Source organism: Suncus etruscus, chromosome 2, assembly GCF_024139225.1.
Source record: "Suncus etruscus isolate mSunEtr1 chromosome 2, mSunEtr1.pri.cur, whole genome shotgun sequence".
In the NCBI taxonomy this organism is placed as follows: domain Eukaryota; kingdom Metazoa; phylum Chordata; class Mammalia; order Eulipotyphla; family Soricidae; genus Suncus; species Suncus etruscus.
Genome location: NC_064849.1, coordinates 119,289,911 through 119,304,132, shown reverse-complemented (window position 1 = coordinate 119,304,132; position 14,222 = coordinate 119,289,911). Strand labels below are relative to the sequence as shown.

At 39.8% G+C, this 14,222-nt stretch overlaps 2 protein-coding genes and 1 long non-coding RNA gene across 6 annotated transcripts in view; 2 read left to right on the top strand and 1 right to left on the bottom strand.

Annotated features, from left to right (window-relative positions):
- NDUFAF2 (NADH:ubiquinone oxidoreductase complex assembly factor 2) overlaps window positions 1–12,477 on the bottom strand; it is a 179,912-nt gene extending 167,435 nt beyond the window's left edge. Inside the window, exon 1 of the mRNA XM_049768825.1 lies at window positions 12,286–12,477. Coding sequence (XP_049624782.1) covers window positions 12,286–12,412 — 127 coding nt within the window. The 5' untranslated portion in view covers window positions 12,413–12,477. The remainder of the gene's footprint in view (window positions 1–12,285) is intronic.
- Window positions 1–14,222, top strand: part of LOC126001558 (uncharacterized) — a 998,123-nt gene that overhangs the window by 905,545 nt on the left and 78,356 nt on the right. The window lies entirely within an intron of this gene.
- ERCC8 (ERCC excision repair 8, CSA ubiquitin ligase complex subunit) overlaps window positions 12,593–14,222 on the top strand; it is a 47,954-nt gene continuing 46,324 nt past the window's right edge. The window contains exon 1 of the mRNA XM_049768799.1: window positions 12,593–12,706. Coding sequence (XP_049624756.1) covers window positions 12,630–12,706 — 77 coding nt within the window. The 5' untranslated portion in view covers window positions 12,593–12,629. The remainder of the gene's footprint in view (window positions 12,707–14,222) is intronic.

The window sequence follows — 14,222 nt, the reverse complement described above, 5'->3', positions numbered from 1 at the left end:
AATGTCCAGAACTCAAGCAATGTATGTCTTTTATTGATTTCTTTCTTTCTTTCTTTCTTTCTTTTTTGAGAAAGAAAGTCACAACCAGCAGTGCTTGGGGCACTCTCTAGTTCACTCTGGAGTCCTGGTGATCAAACCTAATATTTCTACTTGACAATCAAGCACTCCAGCCCTTTGAGCTATCTCTGTAGTTCTGGAACAATAAATATGCATTTTTTTTATTTTTTCAATGAATGTTTGATAACAGTTTTGCTATTTAAAATAAATATGCTTAATTATATATTGGTGTCATTTTTCATTTGGACCACAAGATGGAGGTACCACTTACCTGGAAGGCAATAAAGATGATGATGATAATAATAATAATAATAATAATAATAATAACAACAACAACAACAATAATAAAAATAGGGCTGGAGAGATAGTACAGTAGGGCATTTGCCTTGCAAGTGGCCGACCCAGGACCAACAGTGGTCTGAATCCTGGCATCCCATATGGTCCCCTGTGCCTGCTAGGAGCGATTTCTAAGCAGAGAGCCAGGAGTAATTCCTAGGCGCCACCGGGTGTGGCTCCCAAACCAAAAAAAGTAATAATAATTATAAAATAATCTTGGGGCCAGAGTAGTGGCACAAGCGGTAGGGCGTTTGCCTTGAACGTGGCTAACCTAAAATGGACCGCGGTTTGATTCCCTGGTGTCTCATATGGTACCCAAACCAGGAGCGATTTCTGAGCGCATAGGCAGGAGTAACCCCTGAACGTCACTGAGTGTGGCCCCCCAAAAGCAATAAGTAAATAAATTAAAAAATAAATAAAAATAAAATAAAATAATCTTGGCAGTGCTAAAATCACAAAATTGTTTGCAGTACTAGAGATTTAACCTGGCACTCATACATGCTACACAAATGTGCTTTATCACTGAAACACATAGCTGGTCCTATAAAATTATTCTTTTAGATCAATTATTTGCCTAAGTCATTTTTTAAAAATGGAAGTTTGTTCTGAGAATCAAATTGCAATCAAATGGTACTAAAGACATTTCTCCACACAGATCTATTCAATTGTCAACCTTATATTTTTATTTCTTTGTTTATAGGAGACCAAAATTAAGAATATTAACTTTTTTTATAATGATTTTTATTTTGACCATAGTGGATTACAAATCATTCACAGTAAAATTTTAGGTATATAGTGACATTGAATCAGGGTCATTCCCACCACCAATGTTGTCCTCCCTCTACTCCCCAGTCCCCTGTTCCCCGCATGCATCCCATATCCTCCTCCTTTGCTCCTCCGGCTGCTGGTATAAGTGGTTCCCTCTGTGTGTAGCTTATTGTAGATTGGGTATCAATTATTTTTTATTTCTTACAGAGTAACTTATACTAAGAGTTTTCAAAAAGCAATGAAAATAAATTTCTGAATTAAATATTAAATCAAATTAAATAACCTGAAATGTAAGGATAAGTAAAAAAACAAGAGGCTCATCTAACTTACAGTAATTTTACACAAAAAGGAAGAGTTCCTTACAAAATAACCTTGATAAACAATAACTAACTCTAAATAGTATAATAAATGAACCTAATAGGCATAAGAAAAAAATATAAAAATCTCAGTATTTAGTAATACGAAGATATCATTAATGTAGTTATTTTATAAAATTTTACATAATCCTCAATTCAAAAGTGAACAAACAATTCTCTTACCAAAAAATAAAAAAATGTTCATGAGCATGTTCAGCCTCACTTAGAAACCATTATAACATCGGGGCCAAAGTGATAGCACAGCAGTAGGGCATTTGCCTTGCATGCTGCCAACCAGGGAGGATTCCATTGGATCCCCAGCATCACATATGGTCCCCAGAGCCTGCAGGGAGTGACTTATGTGTGCAGAGCCAGGAGTAATCCTTGAGCACTACAGGGTGTGGCCCCAAAACCAAACAAACAACAACAATCCAAAAATCAATAAAACATTGTTCAGTCATTCATTACCAGTTTTCATTTTAGCTCAAAAGTTCCCATATTTCCCAGGTAGAGAAAGCTAGAATTAGATATGTTTCCTTGAAGTTAAAGCTCATATAGAATTTTTGATAAGCATGACTGTGAATACATTTCTTTACTTTCTTGGATGAAAAAGTATGCCATCTAATAAAAGGTGGCCAGCAGATGAAGTTCTTCTGGCATGAGATAGAAATGAAAAGAAAAAAATGTAAGAAAAATATCAATATTTTCACTTCACCAAAATATAAATAATGTTTCCATATATAAGTGTGCATAGATGAACTAAGGGAGTGCAAAAAAAATTATTTCAAAAGAAGATAATTTAGGCCCGGAGAGATAGCACAGCGGCTTTTGCCTTGCAAGCAGCCGATCCAGACCAAAGGTGGTTGGTTCGAATCCCGGTGTCCCATATGGTCCCCCGTGCCTGCCAGGAGCTATTTCTTTTTTCTTTTTTCTTGGTTTTTGGGCCACAGGGGGTTACTCCTGGCTGTCTGCTCAGAAATAGCTCCTGGCAGGCACGGGGCACCATATGGGACACCGGGATTCGAACCAACCACCTTTGGTCCTGGATCGGCTACTTGCAAGGCAAACGCTGCTGTACTATCTCTCTGGGCCCCCAGGAGCTATTTCTGAGCAGACAGCCAGAGTAACCCCTGAGCATCGCCAGGTATGGCCCCAAAACAAAACAAAACAAAACAAAACCAAAAAAAAAGATAGTTTAAACATGGAAGTTTATAAAGAAAGTGTCTCTCTAAAAGCCAATGTTAATAAATACAAAACTTTAAAAAATTAAATTGTTAGGGCTCAAGCGTAGCACAGCAGGTAGGGCATTTGCCTTACACGCCCAGGTTTGCCTTGACTGACTCAAGTTAGATCCCTGGAATCCCACATGGTCCCCCAAAACCTTCCACAATTGATTTCTGAGCACAGATCCAGGAGTAACACCAGAGCACTGCTAGGTGTGGCCCCCCCAAAAACAAAAACAAAACAATAAATACATTTTAGGGATGTAGTTCACTGATAGAGCACATGCATACTATGTATGAGGCTCTGGATTTAATTCCCAGCACCAAAACGAACAATAAAAAAGTGAAGATAAAGATCTTAAATTCACATTCAGATAATCCTGATACAACTACTATATGTTTATTGTTAATATTTTATAACACCGTTTTTTGTTTTTGTTTTTGGTTTCTTTGTTTGTTTTTTTGTTGGTTTTTTTTTTTTGGTTTTTGGGCCACACCCGGTGAAGTTCAGGGGTTACTCCTGGCTATGCGTTCAGAAGTCGCTCCTGGCTTGGGGAACCATATGGGGATCGAACCTCCGTCCATCCAAGACTAGCCCAGGCAAGGCAGGCACCTTACCTCTAGCACCACCGCCTGGCCCCATAACACCATTTTTTTTTTAAACACCTTGATTACATACATGATTGTTTTTGGGTTTCAGTCATGTAAAGAACACCACCCATCACCAGTGCAACATTCCCATCACCAATGTCCAAGTCTCCCTCCTACCCACCCGACCCCCGCCTGTACTCTAAACAGGCTCTCCATTTCCCTCATACATTCTCATTATAAGGAAAGTTCAAAATGTAGTTATTTCTCTAACTAAACTCATCACTCTTTGTGGTGAGCTTCCTATAGTGAGCTGGAACTTCCAGCTCTTTTCTCTTTTGATAACACCATATTTTTAATTACATTCAACTTGTAGGTCTTTCTAAAAAGGAGGCATATTTTAACTAAAATCATGATGCATTTTAAGATATTCATGCTATGAGATATATAGCAATTATTACATTATGTGATCTATGTCATATCAAGAAAGAACAGTTGCTTGCCTATATGCTATATATACAGTTTAAAAATCATATCAATTTTCAAAATATAATTGTTATAACATAAATTATTGACTAGAAATAATCTCTAGAGTCATCTAAGATTGCCTGTCTGTAGAGTTAGCAGTTTGTAAAGCAGTGCGCAGTGTTTATTTGGAAGATAAAACATTAAATTCAATTATTTTAGAGAAAGGATTCATTCATCAAATCAGATCCAAACAGCTAAGATGGTAACCTTTATTTTTAAAGCAATGTTGCCACCTACTGGAAATATCTGAAATACCTTTATTATTTCACAAATATTCAATCTTACCTACTGAAACAAGATATACTTTACTTACTAATTCTGTTAGAATTGTCTGATAATTTTAATAGTGTCTTCCACTCTTTATCATCATTATTACAAAAGTATCACATCCTGTTTTAAAGTCATATCAACAGTGTTTTTAAGCTTAATATAATGGCATACCTCACTTTGCTTTCCTTTTACAAAAAATAACTTGTCATGATATTTGTGATTATGCCATAAAATGTTATAGTTATGTCTTAACTGACTATCAATTTGTTATAGTTTTTAGAATACTTAAGTATGAAATGCAAATGGGTTCAGGTGTCATAGAAGACAATGGAGCTCTATATTATACATAATAATATATGTATAGGTTTTTATATCTTTGATTATAGAGTCAAACTTTTAAGTGGAAAAAAGAAGACTGGTAACCTAACAGAAGATTGATGATAGCAATTGATGAAAGTCTATATTTAGAAGTACATTAAACTATGTTCAAACCAAAACGACACAACAATAATTACAGAAAAGATAGTCTTACTTCTAATGAGAGTATTTTAGTTTCTGAAGATTAATTTTATTTACATAAATAAAATTAAGAACAGGGATGTGGCTCAGCAATAAAGCACATGCCTTTCATGTATGAGGTGAGGAGAAAGAAATAAAGGAGGTAGAGGAGGAGAAGGAAGAGGAGGAGAAGTAAAAGGAGAAGAAACTTTTAATATAATATTATCATTGTTTTTAAAGTTTTGTAAAAAATCTTCATTTTAAAAAGTTATTTTATAACTTTTTATATATCTTGCTGTACAGACATCAAGATATCTAGATACAGAGGTCTCATTTTACCATCCATGACGAAACAGAAGTCTTCCATATACCACAAAAGCATTGAAGGGAGAGTAAATGATCATGCAAGGAGTCTATAGTTAATCCCATGACAGTATACTTCAGAGGTGGAGAAACCCTGTATCTCTATAATATCCCCAATAGTTACTGTGCCTATGTGGGGGGGGGAGCACAAAATAATCCTTTTATCCACATATATATTGATTGATTGATTGATTTTTTTGACTTCTTTATTTTGGTGTAAATATTGAAGTTGATGTCTCCAATTTTATTTTATTTTATTATTTATTTTATTTTATTTTATTTTATCTTTCTCTTTCTTTTTGCACTCTGGCATGATTTGATTTCAGGACCGAGTCTATTATGTGGTGCTTGTCTTTGTTGCTGTAGTACTCACTAGATATTTTATTTGATATTTTTTTCTGTATTGTTGCGGTGTTTCAATTACCTTTTTCCTGTCCTCTCTCAAACTAAGGTTGAAAGCCTCTAGAACTCTGCCCATTTTCAGCTTATTTGATTTTTTTACCCCATTCTATTGCTTTTCTTTCCTTCAAACAAAACCACATAACTCAAACTATCTAGCTCTGCCTCTCAAATAGAGAGGGAAACAAGGAAGGATATCAGGACCAAACAGATATATGATCACTAATAGTAAGCTAGACACAGAGGGGACCGCTTACTCTAGCAGCCCGGGGGGATGGTGATAGTGGGGGATATGGGTTGCAGGAAGGGAACAGGGCCGGGGGGGGGGAGGACAAACTTGGTGATGGGTATTCCCCTGATTCAATGTTAATTTGCACCTAAAATACTACTGTGAATAATATGTAAGCCAATATGGTCAAGATAAAAATTTAAAAAAAGTATCTTTGGGTGGGCCAGAGAGATAGCATGGAGGTAGGACTTTTGCCTTGCATGCAGAAGGACAGTGGTTCGAATCCCGGCATCCTCTGAGCCTGCCAGGAGCGATTTCTGAGCATAGAGCCAGGAGTAATCCCTGAGCGCTGCCAGGTGTGACCCAAAAAACAAAAACAAAAAGTATTTTTTTTAAATAGCTCTGGGGTCCATAATATCAAATTCACTGAATAGATGTTTGCTGAGCACTTAATTCTACACTCAGTTAAATACACATGAAAATCATTTAAATCTTTTTTTTTTTAAATCAGGAATTGAACTCAGGTCCATCCTGAACAGCCACGTGCAAGGCAAATGCACTACTCCTGTGCTATCTCTTTGGCTCCTCTTTTTGTTATTTTGAAATATTTCATAATGCAATAGCTAAAACAAAAGAAAGGATAAAACAGAAATGACTGCTGTATTTAAAAATAAGGTAAAATCCAGAAACCAGAGTGATGGTGCAATGGTAGGGCATTTGCCTTGCACATGGCTGATCTAGGATGGACCCTGGTTCAATCCTTGGGTGTCCCATATGGTCCCCCAAGCCGGGAGCGATTTCTGAGCGCATAACCAGGAATAATCCCTGAATGTCACCAGGTGTTACCCAAAACCCAAAACCAAAAAAAAAAAAAAAAAAAAAGGTAAAGTCCAATGAATAACCCCCAACCAGGTATCAGAGTGAGGCCACCACCAGAGTTTAAGATTGAGTTTCATACTGAACCGCTCTCCGTCCCTCACCCCATTTCACCCTTCATATTGAATAACCTTTGATTATAATTTTAGATTTAAAACTTTTAAAAGTTTTAGATTTAAAACTTCAATATTACTATACTTTTTGATTTGGGGTCCACGCCCAGTGATACTCAGGAGTTACTCTAGGAGTAACCCCTGAGAACTGCTGGTTGTGGCCCCCAAACAAACAAAACATAAATTTTGATTCATTCCAATTCTGAATTATCTGCCCCCAAATGAGAGCCATTTGTTCAGACACATATTTCTTTTTTGTATGTGTGGGACCACACTAACAGTCCTCAGGGCAAACGCTGAGAAATCGCTCTTGCAGGACTCAAGGGACCCCACTTTGACCACATAAAAATCAAGTACCCTATGTGCTGTACCAGCCATCACTCCTGACCAAAGACAAATTTTGTGTTTGTTTTGGGGCCACACCTAGCAGAGCTGAGGGGTTATTCCTGGCAGGTCCAAACCAAAAAGTATAGTAACATTGAAGTTTGTAAATCTAAAATTAAGATCTGCTTATAATCAAAGGTTATTTAATATAAAGGGTGGGTGACGTGGAGTAAGGGACGGAGAGCGGTTCAGTATGAAACTAGTCTTAAACTCTGGTGGTTGGCCACACTGTGATACCTGGTAGTGGTGGTGGTGGTGGTTATTCCTGACAGGGGACCATATAGGATGCCAGGGATTGAACCCGGGTCTGTCCTGAGTCTGCTGTGTGCAAGGCAAACACCCTACTGTTGGGGTTGGAGCGGTGGCACAAGTGGTAAGGCATCTGCCTTGTCCACACTATCCTAGGACTAACCGCAGTTTGATCCCACGTATAGCCAGGAGTAAACCTTGAGCATCACTGGGTGTGGCCCCAAAACAAAACAAAACAAAAAAACATTTTTACATATTTTACATATTTTACATATTTTACACATATTTTATATATTTTACATATTTACACAAAAAAAATCACCCTACTGTTATGCTTACACTCCAGCCCCAAGACAAACATTTTTTTAACTAAAAAGCACAAATTATAGATTCAAAAATGTCATTATAACATGACTAGTCCATTAAAATACAAATATGTTCATTAAACATACTCATTAATAAATCTACAAAAACTATGATTTGGGAATAGGCATATTCATGAAATGCTAGCACATTTTTTCCTTACTTATAATTTTTATAAAGTACCAGTAATGTTTCATTAAAAACAGAGGACAAAAGGAAAACTTTAGAATAATTTTCTAATAAAATGCTGTTAAGTAAATATGGAATTTATTTCATAATTAAAAAAAATAATAGAAAATGGGAACTAATGGCCTAGGGCAGATGAATGATGACTTACATTCTCCCTAAATGCAACTACTCCTATAAAAAGGTAGTTTCCAGGCATGTCAATTTTCATCTGTATTTTAACTGGTGACATTTTCAGAATAGAAGATCTAAGTATACAATTATCTGATTAAACAGCTTCCCCATTTATAGACAACAAACTCTATTTACTTTTCCAACAATCTAATCTTAAAGCCTGCTTTGCTATTTACAACTATCACTATAAGCCTCTATTTACACAAATAGTACATTATAATCTACTTACTCTCCAGAATCAAACCAATAAAACTGTCTTTGACCTTCCTCTTCCTTTCCCTCCCATCAGGCTATTTCATTATCGAGTCCCCAAATTTTGCTGAATCAACACTTTTCTCTCCATATTCATCACTTCAGTCCAATAGGCATGCCTTCTAGTAGGGCAATAAATGCAGCAATATCCCTGCTTAGTAGTATTTAGTTTCCTCCCTCCTCCCTTCAGTTAATTTTCCATAGGACCTACAGAGTCATTCTTCCATAGCTAGCATTAAGCTCAGAGTATTCTCTTCTACTGGCATAGCTTTAATATACTGGAAGTTGCTTCTGACAAAACTACAATAAAAACTGAAACACTGCTGGGATGCAGGTCAGGGTTACAGCACACACTTCCCATATTGAGGCCCTGTATATAACTGTTAACAACATCCGGGCACATACAGATACACACAAACATCAGCTTCCTGTTCTACATTCTCAGTTAAAAGCTACACAAATGAACCTAATCTGTAACATCACATGACTTAAACACTTCAAACTCCTAAATCTTCTCTTCCAATGGCATACTTCCTCAAGATTCACAGCTAATAACCACAGATACTTCTACAAAACAATCATCATCCTTATTACCTCTAACTAAATTCTCAGATTATCCATGATTTTTCCGAAAGTGTAACGAGTAGACCCAAAGATAGTACTCCAGTGCTTGTTTAAGTCATACACAATATTCATTTTCTCCACCAAAATTTGGACATTCAAAATGTCTATTACCAAATTAACAACTCAAAATAGTCCTTCAGTATTCAAGAAATGTACTGATAGAGTGAAAATGTTTCATATATCAGAGAGGAGGAGGTTAAGATAAATTCAGGGTCAAAAAGATTCAGACAATCGAAGAAAAAAACACATATTAGGCAAAGGAGGATTAGGTACAAAGAGTTTTAGAGTATCTTGCTAGAAGACACTGTGATCAGGACTTTAAATCCCCAGTATCCCACAGGCACTGAGGGCATTGTAGGCATCTGGGTCATTCAAGATGGGCTGTTAGTTGTTAGTAATCCATGACACAAAAGTCACTCTTGCCACATTGTGCCAGGTGTGTGTAGACTGCAACCCAATCCTTTACCCCTGTAAGCAACACAGACCTCTGCTAAACACATGTGTGAGCACTGCAGTGACATTCTCTCCCCCCCCCCCCCGCCAAACACACACCCCAGTGAGTAACTCTGCCATAATTTAAGTGCTTGGGCAAGGAGAGCATGTGAAAATACTATAACTAAAGTAGTGCCCATATTGGTGAGCACCATGGTCACATATGCAAGTCCTGGAGACTGACAGCTGACTTTCTGGTGAGTTCCACAGGATAATTATGGGCGAGCACCACAGCCTGACATGTGTGAAAGCTCTGGTTATTGTAATGCAATAATATTACATATTCACAGTGCCATAAAAAATGGAAAATTAAGTGAAGGGGGGAGGGAAATTGAAAACAATCATTTATCTTAGGGAGCCATGAGTGGTAATTCAGAGGGTAGGATACTTGCCTTGCAACTGGCTGACACAGATTTGGTGCATGGGACCCCATGCACTGCCAGGAATAATTCCTGAGTGCAAAGACAGGAATAAGCCCTGAGCACCTCCAAGTGTGACACAAAAAAGAAAAAAAAATCCTTAATCTTTTCAAACATGAGATAAATGTAATCAAATGGAGAAAAACTTAGCTACATAGAGAAGACAGCTACAGTAACAGAAATTTTGGTTAATTGTTGCAGTGAGTCATAGATAAGGCTGATAAAATGAGGCCACTCTCAGTAGTGCAGGAGTGGGGTCATGCAGTTATGAGAATTAAACCAGGGCCTCTGCACATGGAAGGTGTGTGCTCTATCCTTTTGAGCCATATTTCCAACCCCAACAAGGAATTTGGAAACAGTTTATCAAAAGAATCTCAGCGGTAGCACAGCATTAAGGCATTTGCCTTACACATGCTCAACACAGGACGGACCCCGGTTCGAATCCTGCCATCCCATATGGTCCCCAGAGCCTGCCAGGAGTGACTTCTAAGCCAGAGCCAGAAGTTAAAAAAAATCATAAAACAGCGCACAAGAAAGATGAATATTATGTACATAAATCATACTTTAACTTAAAAAAATCAGACTTGACATTCTGTCTATTTTTTTAGGTTATTGGTGGAAAAGAAATGTTTTGTGGAGGATGATGTTTGGACCATACCCAGCTCTGCTCCTGGCTCTGTATTCGGGGGTCACTCCTAGCAGTCTCAGAGGACCATATGGGGTGCCAGAGATGGAACCTGGTAAGTTCATACAAAGAAAATTATAGCATTACTATAGCTCCAAGCCTGGAAAAAGAAATTTCTTTCCCTCTGCATGCAATCTGAGTTCATCATCTTCCTAATTTTTTGTGGACCTTTATTTTTTAAGGCCACAATTTTTACAAATATTTTATTATTTAAAAATATTTCAAAATAGCGTTTATTTTTATAAACTCGTTTCTGACAGTTTTAAAATGTATTAGGAAAATAAGTTGTGATATTAAATTAACCAAAAGGATAGGCAAAACAAATTTTATTGATAAGTTATATAATAAACTTCATACTAAGAAGGAAGGAATGAAAGAAGGAAGGTAGGAGTTCCCTTTTGCCAAGAGTACTGAGAAAGCAGTGGAACACAATTTTGGAAAAAAATCACGGTGCTTCTCACTATTATTTTTCTTGTTTTGTTTCAGGGTCATACCTGGATGATGCTCAGGAGTTGCTCCTAGCTATGAGCTCAGAAATCGCTCCTGGCTTGGGGGACCATATGGGACATGAGGGATAGAACCCAGGAAACCGGCTCCTCCCCCTAGTGGTTCTTGCCCTATACTAGTCAGGGTTTCAATGCAGAGGGCAGAGGATGCGGTGCTTGTGGGGATGGGAGAGTGGGGGGCTGGTGAATGGAGAACGAACGGTACTACATCCCAAGCTGCTGGGGTTGGTAGTGACAAATGATGCCCTGGATCTTTGACATCCTGAGGTCTTTGTCATCGCGGGCACTCTGAATATTTCAAAGACTAACTCCCCCAAACCACACTACTTCGCCAGATGCTACACATAAACATCTCTGGAGTTAAGAGTCAGTATCTTACACTGCGCTGAAGCAGCAGTCATAACTGGAGGGGGAAAAGAACACGAAATTCCAGGGCCATCTATTCCTCCACCTGTCAGTGTGCAGGGCCGCACATCAAGTAGGTGTGACAGTGAGGGATAAGTCTGGGCCCGCACTCTGAAAGAAAGGTCAAGGGCGACAGAGGACTCTGGAGAGGACACCAGCAGGACCAAGTGATCGCCAAGGAGTGGAAAGACCACTTGCTCTCCCCTCCCGAAGCCCAGTGCTAAGAGATCCAGAAGGGTCTCCCCCCCCCCCCCCGCAATCAGGGAGGGAGCTCGGGACACCTCACCGAGAAGAGATCTGCACGCAGTGGGAGGAGCAGAGCGGGGCGGGGTGTTCTTGGGGTGCACAGAGTGTCTGTATCAAGCACTGCACCAAGCCGCTACCCAAGCGAGAAAGCCTCCCAAGCGAAAGAAGGGACCTGGAGCTGTCGACTCCAGTGACAGCATGCGTGTGGCAAGTGGCATCAGTCAGTGTTTTGCAACTTTTTTGTGCAAAGGCACACTTTTTTCATGAAAAAAAAAAATCACGAGGCACACCACCGTTAGAAAATGTTAAAAGAAATTGAACTCTATGCCTACCTTGACTCTATCTAAAGTAATAGGAATCTTGAATAGTAATAGTTCGAATAAACACAAAGAAATTATTTTATAGTCGTTCATATTTCTGTTCACTTACTCAGTACCAAACTTGGGTCTGTTTGGCTGAACACAAAAGCTGATTATTTATGGGCCGTAACATGAGGCTTTGACTCACAAGTAGACCAATCATTGGAATTGATTGATTGATTGATTGATTGATGGTATAATGATTTGGTCTATTTGTGAGCCGAAGCTGCATGTTATTAATGAAATTGGAATTTGTCCCACCAGACAATATCTCAGGGCAAAAACGCAGGTTTACAGGTGCTCACTTCACCTCCACGCAACCACTGCTCTCTCTCACCTCTCCAGTTCTTGTACGACGGGATGTAGTAATATTTGTTCCCGAGGTGGTCTGAGCCCACTTGCTCCCTCACCTCCTTGGACAGCGTCCTCCATAAGACGCGGACCAGGTCCCGTGACCAGCCCATGCCGTCCAGCCCAAAAGCAGAGCGGGGGACAGCGAAGTTCCACTGCAGCGCCACACCAGCAGCCGGCCCGCCCCCAGTGCGGGTGACTTCCGAGTAAAGGCTCTTCCCATTGGTCGAAGGCACAGAAACGGACCAATGGTAGGCTCCGTTATTGTAGTCCCGCCCCCGAGGATTGTCATGGCGGTGCCCAGTGTGCGTGCTGGTGCTAAGCAAAAGGATGCTTGGGTTTTTGTTGGCTCGACAAGCAGGCTTGGACGACCCGCTTCGTCTCCGGAGAGCGGAGTCCACACGGAGGTAAAGAAACTTGAATCTATCCACACTCCGCTGCACCTTCTGTCCCCTGTAACAGTAACTGTTATCCTTCCTAACCAAACTCTTCAGTTCTGCTTTGCAAAAATAGGATGCCTTTTCTGTAATTGCTGACAGGTGTGCTCTCACCTGTGCAGGCCCGGATGAGGAGACTGTGAACCAGGTGATACTTTTATTTTATTCTTTCTCTCTTAAATTGGTGTGGCATGACTGGAGCACGAGTTGGGGGAGAGAAGATGGAGTTTTGGCCAAAGATGAAACTAGAGAAGTAGGCAGAGGCTAAGATACCTGCGGGAGATGCTTGTGTGCTTGCTTAAAAGGAATCACGACGCGGATTAAGGTGAACTTGGAATTTGCATTTTATCTTCTGCTTGAAGATTGCATCTGCATTGGAGATTATTGGGCCGAGAAACCGAGCCCAAGTTAGGTCACTTGAAATTGTCCTGTAGAGGGTTGATGGAAAACTGCGCCAGGATGCTTGCGACTGGGATACAGAAAGTGGGGGAAACTACTAGGGGACACACTTAAGAAATGGAATCGGGCTGGAGTGATAGCACAGCGGGTAGGGCCTTTGACTTGCACGCGGTCGACCCGGGTTCTATCCCCTGTTCCATATGGCAGTCCCCTGAGACTGCCAGGAGTGAATTCTGAGCGCAGAACCTGGAGTAACCCCTGAGCACCGTTCGCTGTGGCCCCCAAACAAAGCAAAGTAAAACAAAAATTGAATCGACTAGCCATGGAAATTGATTGGATATAGTGAATGATGGAAAGGGAGAAGTGACTAATGACTCGTAGTATGTTCCTGTGTTGTAGGATGAATAATGTTCTGTTCAAATATAACTTGGAGACAAGCCACATTTTAATATTTCCCATATAGCTTTAAAATATAAACGCTTGGAAGTTGAAAGACTCAGATGCATACAAATGTTCGGTACTCAGGAGAAATTGATATATCTTGAATGCAAGATAATACTGTGAATTAAGGAGATGAGATCATCCAGTCTGTAGCATAAGAAGACAGGCAGTTTCAGTGATAGAAACATCAATCCAAAATTAACTGATGAGACTGCAGAAGAACTGAGGACTAGGAGGGGTCTGGCTTGTCATGAATCCTTATAGAAGACTGTTGTGTATGTAAACATTTTAATGGGATTATTATGTTACTGACCCTACCCTAATCAGTGATTGTGCCCTACCCTAGGGTGTGACCTGGCATTCTGCCTCTACCCTAGAATGGTACCTGAGGGGCCGGGCGGTGGCGCTGGAGGTAAGGTGCCTGCCTTACCTGCGCTAGCCTAGGAGACGGACCGCGGTTCGATCCCCCGCGTCCCATATGGTCCCCCAAGCCAGGAGCGACTTCTGAGCGCATAGCCAGGAGTAACCCCTGAGCGTTACCGGGTGTGGCCCAAAAACCAAAAAAAAAAAAAAAAAAAAAAAAAAGAATGGTACCTGATTATGATCCCACCATTGGGTGGTATCTGATTCTGGGGCATAAAAGCAA